The sequence below is a fragment of the Cynoglossus semilaevis genome, unplaced genomic scaffold (genome assembly GCF_000523025.1).
Source record: "Cynoglossus semilaevis isolate Cse_v1.0 unplaced genomic scaffold, Cse_v1.0 scaffold476, whole genome shotgun sequence".
In the NCBI taxonomy this organism is placed as follows: domain Eukaryota; kingdom Metazoa; phylum Chordata; class Actinopteri; order Pleuronectiformes; family Cynoglossidae; genus Cynoglossus; species Cynoglossus semilaevis.
In genome coordinates, this window is record NW_007585116.1 from 148,307 (window position 1) to 157,814 (window position 9,508).

Consider the following 9,508-nt stretch of genomic DNA (forward strand, 5'->3'; position numbering starts at 1 on the left):
TATGTATGTTTAATTGTTTAAATGTAATTTTTCTTTTTAAAACAAATGCTTTGTGGTCATTTGAAAGTACTCACCAGTTTCAGCTGTGGTTGATGAGAGGGTAAATGTGGTAAAATCTGTCGAACCTGAGGGAACCGATACATTACATTTCAGAACCGTACATTTCAGTCATCAATAAATTGTCTCTAATATTCATTATGCTTAGTTTTTGTTTAACCAAAAATATTCTGAGGCTGTTAAACTACTCTTAAACTACTTTGTTAAAAATGCGTACCGGTCATTGAAGGTGATCCAGTGGCTGTTGTGATGTCATTATCTGACTCAGTAAAAATGTTCGCAAGAGATTTTTTTTGAAAACAAAAACATTTTAATAGAGACTCAATGTTCAGCATTTTGTAAATGACAGATCATTTAAAAAATGAAGGATATTTAAGTACGTACCAGTCACACTTGGTGCTAAAGTTGTGGATGCTGAATAATAAAAAAAACATATATTTTTTATTTTTATAGCGTTTATGCCAGGCGTCAAAACTTTTTGACTCACGGGCCACAATTGTTCCAAAATTGAACAGGGAGGCCGGGTCAGATAGATCATTGTTTCCCCAAAACTGGGTCACAACCCTCAGGTGGGCCGCAAGAGATTTTTTTTGGGTCGTCTCGCATCATGTTTCCCACAAATTTAAATTAAATTTAGATCAGTGTAACATGATTTTCCATCATCATCACATTGAAGTAATGATTGAGTACTATTAGTAACTAGCAATAATAACTACAAATATTTAAAAGTGACGAAGTATGAAATACTTAGTGATCTTTGTTTTTTGAGATTCAGCGATGTTGAAGGATTATCAACAGTGGCTTTAAAAGCCATTTTAAATTTAAGGTTCTAAAGGAAAAATACTCACTTGTTGTGTCTGTCGTGTCCAATGAGGTTGAAGCTGAGGAGGAATTCAGATCGGTCAAAGTCAAAAGCAATTTTTTTCATGACTGAATCATATTTGCTTTTAATTCGGAAGGTTTATCATGACATTTGAACCATATTTGCTTTTAATTCGGAAGGTTTACAGACAAATGAAGGCACTTACACGCTACAGACGTTTCCACTGTCGTTGTTGCTGTAATGTTGAAATTATGTGATTGAAATCTTAATTCAAAAACTAGTTTTGGAGGCTAATGGGCCTTATACTGTATTTGTTCATAGCTTTAGACTGGTAAATAAATAACCAAATTATAGATCTTTTAAAATGGGTGAACAAATCATATAATGTTTATAGCATAGTAGACCATATTTGATTTTTTTCAGCCTTTAGTAAGAGTACAAGACCACGTGACTTACTTGGTATTGGAGTTGTGGGAAAACACGCTGTTAAATCTGTAGAACAGAGAACCAAAGTCAAATTTTGCATTTCAAAACATGATAACTTGTGCCTGACCAAAACAGGTTCACTGAAATATAACTATGAAACAGCAGATGGCAGCATTGTCAAAGATATTTTTCAAACTGAAGCAACCGGAACATACCTTTCATTCTTTTCTCTTTTTTTAAAATCAATAATTAATTGATACATTCTAAATAGGTTCTTGATCATTTTATATGCTGACTGTCCATATAGACTCAACTCACTTTGACCCTGTTTTGACTGACAGTATTGTCCATCTGTGGAATTAGCTCTGATGCAGCTGCAGGTGTTGTCGGGTTCGTGGTCACAGGGTTCAAACACAGCACAGGTGTCACAGGGCCAGATGTAGTCTTCTTCACAGCGACACTGGATTCCAGCATCGTCCTGGATGCAGACTGATAACAAACGCAACACACGGTCAATTCATGCCTGTCATGCTAATTACTGTCTGGTTGTACTTTGTTAATCTTGAGTAAAGGTTAATGCCTGTTGTTATGTTGAGGTCTGAGACGTTGATGTGTGGGCTGATTTGAACCGGGAAGGTCAGACCATTCAGGATGTTTTTCAGCTCATCTGCGTCTGTCGTGTTCACCTCAATGAAAACCTCATATTCGTAGATAATTTCAGGCACTGTTGAAAACAAGGGGATAAAGTTTTATTCACAAATGTGCACAGTTTGCCCAACATAGGTCACGGCCCAGGGATAAAAGACCCTACAGTACACACATTATTTTATTTCCATGCCAAGACCCCCCAAACAGCATTAGCTTCTGGCCCAAACGCACAGAGAATTCTAGAAAGTATGTGTACACTAACATAAACTTTTAGCACGAATTTTCTCACGTTTTAATCACTATTCTAAAAAAATATTTCATTGGTTTATCATAATAAATTTATTAACGAGTTTGTTTTCAGTACTATATATCCCCACTGAATTATAAACTTACTAATAAACTGTCGGTCAATTTCTTTTCAAAAACCTGTCCATTTTGCGCCAGCTAGCTAGCTAGCCACGGGCTAGCTTGAGGACCAGCGCAGCTTGAAATACAAAAAATGACATCCTCAACATACCGAAGCTGTCACTCGAGGTGCGTTCAAAACCATCGGAAATTAAACAATCCAACAACTACTGCTATTCTACATGACAAATGGTTATAAAACAAAATAAAATGAAGAAATACAAATAATAATTCGATTTTTTCCTCTAATTGTCTGAGGTCCACCCAGCTTCTCCCACTTTGAAAACCACTATCACAGTGACAGAATGTGAAAAAAAAAAAAAAGCAATTCTTACCAACGAATATAACTTCAATTTGTGTGATGTTGATCATGTCGTTCAGCTCCACGGGGAAAACCATGTTTGTCAAAGCTTGCCGGATTTGTTCCAACAGTTCAATGTTGCTGGCGCTAATCTCCACTTCGACTATGTACTCGTACGTCTGCTCGACTGTTAGCAAACAAGAAAACAACATGATGACGCCGTACAATTGATAAAGTTGGACCATATTTTTGTCCAGTACCTGTCTTTGGTTGACAATACTGCCCATTGGAAGGGAGGTCACTGATACACGTGCACGCGCCGTCTGTAATCTCATCACAGGCGCCATATGTGACGCAGTTGTTGTAGGACCAAACGTATTGATCCTCACATCTACACTGGTAGCTGGTGCCATTTGGGTAACACACTAATAACAAAAAACAGATAAAAAGAACACTTTAAAATCTTTAAAAATAGACACCAGGACAGTTTTGATGAAATATTCAAACCTGGCATAGTCCTGTTATACAAATCACAGTATTTAACATGTCAGAGGTGTTGATAAGTAACTAAATGTTTTTTAGTTCCTCATTCCTGCGGAAACAAGTAGTTGGAATGAGAGCCACTGGTTACATAATAGCCTTAAAGTATTTCTGCCGCAGATAACAGACTAAATTCCACTTCACTAACTAACAATATTTCCGTTATTGTTTGTTTACAGAGGAACCTCAAACGCGCCATGGTTCAGGGGCCACTTACAGCCTGATTAGATGTCAAGTGGGCCAGATCAGTACAATCATAACATAATTAACTATAAATAACATGTTTTCCCCTTTGTTTTCACGCACATAAGTAGAAGTAAATTAGAAAATCTTCATAATTAATGAAATATTCGACAAAACATCACTAACATGAAAGTGTTTTGTCACATTTTGTCACTTTCAACATTCAACAAGCAGTGCATATTGAACCTCCTATTGGGCTGGTTTTGGCCCACGGGCCATATGTTTGACACACCTGGTCTAAATCCATGCCCAGTCCTATTCATTTAGTGGTGCGGCAGTATATTTATCATCTTCACTTAGCCTCACATAAGTTCCCAAATAAAGTAGTTTTAGTATCATTTTCAAAAAAAAAAAAAATTTAATCTGATTATTTTAAATCACAAAATAATTCACAAGTATATTTTTGACAGGAATATGCAAAAAAAAAAAAAAAAAAAATTACATTCCGGCGGTTTTAACCAGCTGTTCAATTCAGTTTTTTTATTCAATTCTTACCTGTGGTCATGTGAATGTCTGACACAAATATGAGTGGAGTCAAAGTTAGGTTCAAGCTGCTGCTGTTGCTGCTGAACAGGGTCCTCAGGTGTTGTACTGCACCGACATCCGTCAAATTCAGCTCCACCACCACGTCATACTCCAAAGGAGAAAGCGGTTCTGTAGGAACATACAACGACACGTGGAGAAATTAAAAAAAAAAAAAAAAAAAACACTGAAAGAAAGGCACATGCATGTAGGTTGTTCGTTGTATGTTGTAGGTGAGAAATTCAGAGATTCATAGCAGTTCCCAATCTGGCCGTCCCATTTTAATATATACAGTAGAGAATCAATAAGTAATATTGACAAACTGGGATTCAATTCCATTCATCCTTTATCTACGTCTTATTCCCTTTCGCGGGAATATTTGCCAGATTAAATCCTGAAAGATCAACTCTTATCAATTCCCACCCATAATTATGTAAGGAGTTTGGTAAAGATTAGGGGCGAAAAAAGATACGTACTTCGTAAGAACAAATTCCGCACAGTAGTTAGCATGTGAGTGGAGCGGACAAATATATTGTCACGTGGCGCTATACGCTGAAGACAGCTTCATTTATATGCTACATTTTGGTTTCTTTTAATTGTGTTTTTTTTTTTTGTGGAACATTTTGCCCTGCATTAGAGCTCCCAGGCGTAAGTAAAAATCTTCCGATGTTTATGTCCTACATTATGATGTTACCGCTATGTGAGGGTAGGTGAGTGACATAGGTACTTATATGTGAGGGTAGGTGAGTGACCTAGGTACTTATGTACAGTATATGAGTACAGTATGTATACAACGCAGTCAAGGAACGCCGGTGCAGTAGATATAGTATGTTGAAAGAGGCTAAAGCTTCACTGGACGTACCACTTCTCTTCTGTCTGGATTGAGGTAGAAAAGGTTCGTCTTCTTCAAGTTCCTGTAACCACAAAAGAAGGACACCAGACTCACCATCAGGGTTTCCCGCTTTTATCTTCTGCGTCAAAGCACAAGGGCAGCGCTTTGTTAAAGTTGTGTAAATACAGCAGACTTACCGGTGAAACCAGTGTTTGGAAAACAACGAGAGTGAAGAGAAGGGCACAGACGCTCAGGACATTCCTAGCTCTGGCCATTCCTTTTTTCGAAGAGAGAGGAAAATAAAGATCATTACTTGTATCGTGATCCAGCTTGCGCGTACTGCATTGTTTTACAACCCGTGGTCACAGACGGCACATTTGCATCGGTTACACCTCTTTATTTATCGCCCATGGTATAAATCACCACACGACTGAATATAAATTTATGATAATGTTCACGGTGGAGAAGGCAGCCGGAGCCAGATCCACTTAAAAATACTTGGCTACCACAACAACTACTACATGTATTATCAGTGATACGCCTCAGCAGCTCTGCCCTTTACAACACTGTATACAAAGGAGGCAACCTGTTCCTAATAAGACTATTTGTTAATTAGTCAGCCATAACCTAATTGTATGTACAAGGAAGTAGCAATAAAACCTGCACTGAAATACATTTCTGAAACCACACACACACACTTACACACAGAAGTGAGAACACATAAAAGCCTGGTCAATATTCTCACTCCGATTCCCACTTCCCTTTTTTCGGAATTTCAGTCCGGGAGTCTGTGACATTAGTGTTTCTCAGGCTTTCGTTTTTAGCTTTACTTTTTTAAGTTTTTTTTTTTTTTTTTCTTCGTTTTTAGCTTTACTTTTTCAAGTTTTTTTGGTTTTTTTTTTTTTACAGTTTTTTTTTTTTTTAAATATGTACTAGTTCCCTCCCAAAGCTCCAAAAACATGCTTTATAGGGAAGTAGGAGTTCCCTCCCAAAGCCCCAAAAACATGCTTTATAGGGAAGTAGGTTGAACAGAAATTCTATATCGGGGTTACCAACGTAGTGCCCGGCAACACCTAAGGAACCTGCGGGGTGTGTTCTAAAACTAAAACTAGTCAACAAGAGGGTCAACAGTTGTACTGTTCCTGCGCTTTTTGAAGCAGTTACACTTACAGTTTGATTTTTAAATGGGTGCAATGACGATGGTTAGAAGAGTGTCTACCATTGTTGTTCCCAGAACGTACTATTATTACATTGTTCAGAAAGTCAAATCAAACGAGTAGCTCTTCGTATTACTAATTACCCTTGACGTAGCTCTCACTTTCAAAAAGGTTTGTTGACCCCTGTCCTATAGTGACCATAGTGATGACCCTGACTGTATGGCTGTTTGTCTCTACAGTGTACAGTGTTCCCTCTCTATATCACGGTTCTCCTTTCGCACCCCTCAGTACATCGCAGATCTTTTTTCTTTTTTTTTTTTTGGCTTTAAAAATTAGTAGTCTCGTTTTGAAATTGAGATAAGCGCATTTGCGATTGAGCGCCGGTAGACGATATCGTACACAGCATACTGTTGGCTAACACCATGCGTACTCGGTGTACTGTTGGCGAATTGAGCATGCTCTTCCGTTCCTCATGCTGATTTTCCCATTTCGCAATCGGTCGCAACTACCGCGATAGGAGAGGGATCACTGTATACCACCCTTCCACTTGTGTTGTTTTTCAGAATACATACCTTCAATGGCTGGTCCTCTTTACTGTATTATACAGGGAAGGTCCCATAATGTTGACAGTAAGTCTCTAAAATCCCATGCTGCCTGTCTCATCAGCCTGAGACCTGCGATGTGCGGAAAAAGAATTATATCAGTTCATACATAAGAGGTATTTATTTCACACAACATTTTTTCGTATTACTCTAGAAGCTATTTCGGTCTCTCCCACATGACCGCTGTCCCGAAGTGACGTCCGAAAGTTCGAAAGTCAAAAATGCATGAAGCTCTTTCCCACACTTTGAATAGAGCGCATGCTTTAAGAAAAGGAGTGTCTGTTTTCCTTGGCACAAACTAATTTTCAGTTGAACCTGACGAATGATGCAGACAGAGACAGAATTAATAGCTATTAGATTTAGTGACAATGATCAGCGCCACCAGGTTGTTCAACATTATTAGAGCAAGGGAAGCTGCCAGCTGACTCACCAATGCACGGCTTCACAAAGGCACTGCTGTCATGTGTTCGAAATATTTTAAGCTGCAGAGCTGACTCGTACACCGCTTCAGTAATCACAGGATGTTTTTATGAGGAAAAACATCCTTTGAATGAGCTTTCACTCAGATGATTACCGTGAACGTTTTGCCCTCCAACATCCTTTAAAATAAAGGATGTTTGCAGGGCATGAGTAAGTGATACAATTATTTAAAAAAAAAAAGTTATGTTAAGCTATGCTAGTTATGCTACAATTAGCGCAAAAATGTTGCGAGACTCCTTCACGATGTTTTTAGAAATTATTTTACCATGGATGTGTTTACTTGTTCTCCATCAACTCAGTTCTTTCAAAAGTTCCTCCAGGCATTTCAAAAATGTGCTCACTTTAATGTAGCTGCCAAAATAAAACATACCTAGGTAGTAACACATTTGTAATAGCGTCATAATTATAAATACAAAAGGAAAGTTGACAATGTCGCTGTGGTTATTAAAGTGACTAATTTGACAGTACAGTACTGATGGGTTAGTGTTAGGACAGTGCCTCGTTCGTAACTTACGCACTTGTGTTTTTCACCTGTTAAACCTAATAAAATCCATTAAGGATGCAGTTATGTACATACAGTCACAGTGCGCGTGTGTCTTTTCTTAAGCAAAGTCTCTTTACAGCAATTAAACAACAAGGTAATGGTTTCACATAAAATAAAAAAACAAAAAAAACCAAAACAAACACAAGTGGCTCTTTTCATCCTGGCTCAATATAAAGTAAAGTACTGTGGTTTCAGCTAAATGGGCTCAAAACGTGCAAAGGATTAAAAGAACGAAACTGCCACACATAGTTGACCATTACCCACAGGGGGATGTGGATGACTAGAATGAGTCACGCTTCAGTGAAGTTTGCAAACGGTGTTAGCACAAATGCTAACACAGTTGCTGACAGAAAAATGTAGTAGTGGAAAGTGCTGTATTAAAAATAAAGGACACACANGAAAGAGAGTTGCCTAAACAATTTCAAACAAAAAGAGGAAAGTTGTAGGTAAGCATTGCGTGTGAAAAAGAGAGCAGTACATGTATCGTGTCAATAATCCAGAAAGGCTTAAGAAAGCACTGAAGATAAAAGACAAAAAAAAACACAACAAATACTCTGTAATCCTGTCTATTGAAAAGGAGCAAGAAAATTTGAATGAACAGCAGTTACGCTGATTCTTCAGAACAAGGATCTTGAGAAAAGTCAACAAATATACACGGCTAGTGCTTCACAGGCTAACTTCAGTAACATAAGTGGGCACGGAATGCAGTCAGAAGAAGCCATAGAACTGAACCTTAAAAGTAACATATACTCCTGTAAAGGACAACATCTGCCCATACCTTACAGCAGGGGGCTTTCAATGTGTGCACCCCAAGGGGGGACAATTAATCCTCTGGGGGAGGCCCACGTTGTATAACTTTGAACCCCCCCCCCCCCCCCCCCCGAAAAACGCAAAACCCAAGAAAATTGGACAATCACAGTCACTAGTGTGGAGCTCAAGAATTCGACAAATAAATCCACCACCAGCAAAACAGCAACGATTAGCATCGTCGGATAAATGAACTGATTCACAGCTGTTCAAATCAGTGTTTGTTTTTACCGTGTCTTACAGTACGGTGACTCCAGATGTTGTAGCTATATCAGCTTTGAATGCATGGTTTGCTATTATGTGTCTGAAAAGACACATAAGAAATATACGTCATGCTAATCAGATGTAAAAATAGGATTTTTTTTTAATAACAGGGTAAATCCTGTAGTTTAAATCCGAAACAACTGATATTTGAAACATTTCATAATTATCATAATCTATGCTAATAAGCTAATGAGATAATATCAAGGTTTTTTTTTTCCTTGCCATTGACTGATAACATCATTCACCTGCTTTAGTATCACTGAGGCAAACAGCAAATATTCACAGTTTGAAGTATGGGGTGTGACGCACGGAGATAAATCCCTTCATTAAGTTTACAGCAAAAAAGTCCTGTGATTAGCTTTACCAGATTCACCAACAATGCAATACACAAAACTGACTCATTATTAAAAACAAATTCTCTTACCTGAGTTCTTTTATCCTCTCGCTTCCAAGCGTCAAATGTTGAGTAACCAAACAGCACACTGGAAAAGACAAATAGTCTCAGTATGAACATGGGACACTGTCAACCTCGTATGTGACCTACACAGACTAAGAGCTCTGCACAAAAAGAACTTCCTGAAATACAGTAAGGTGCCTGCTGTGGCCCAACAGGTTTGAGCATTTCCAGCTTCCATGTCAGGTAATGTTAGGCTTTTGTCTCCAAACCTTTGTCTTTGAACCACACAATAGTCTGAAGGGAAGTTAAATGTCATTCATAGATTTTGCAGGAAAGTGTTATTTGGACTTTCTTGTAAAAAAGAAGAAGGAATTTCAAATGTACTTCATAGTGCGTAATATGATACGTCGAGGAACTTGAGTGTTTGGTACATAGAAAGCTGCATTCAGTGTCTTGATAA

General features: G+C 38.1%; 2 protein-coding genes across 2 annotated transcripts in view; both read right to left on the bottom strand.

The window, feature by feature from the left end:
* LOC103398603 (adhesion G protein-coupled receptor F5-like) overlaps window positions 1–325 on the bottom strand; it is a 25,106-nt gene extending 24,781 nt beyond the window's left edge. The window contains exons 1-2 of the mRNA XM_025053672.1: window positions 275–325; window positions 75–125 (exon numbers count right to left, since the gene is read on the bottom strand). Of these exons, the coding sequence (XP_024909440.1) occupies window positions 75–125; window positions 275–281 (58 nt within the window). The 5' untranslated portion in view covers window positions 282–325. The remainder of the gene's footprint in view (window positions 1–74; window positions 126–274) is intronic.
* Window positions 326–385: 60 nt separating this feature from the next.
* LOC103398584 (uncharacterized) lies at window positions 386–9,223 on the bottom strand. Its single transcript, XM_025053673.1, has 13 exons — window positions 9,076–9,223; window positions 6,527–6,628; window positions 4,995–5,074; window positions 4,828–4,879; window positions 3,939–4,097; window positions 2,921–3,085; window positions 2,695–2,847; window positions 1,887–2,030; window positions 1,625–1,795; window positions 1,337–1,372; window positions 1,086–1,115; window positions 906–938; window positions 386–471 (listed from the first exon to the last, which is right to left on the bottom strand). The coding sequence occupies exons 3-13, from the start codon at window positions 5,070–5,072 to the stop codon at window positions 386–388; spliced, it is 1,107 nt and encodes a 368-aa protein (XP_024909441.1). The 5' UTR covers window positions 5,073–5,074; window positions 6,527–6,628; window positions 9,076–9,223.
* Window positions 9,224–9,508: the final 285 nt, after the last annotated feature.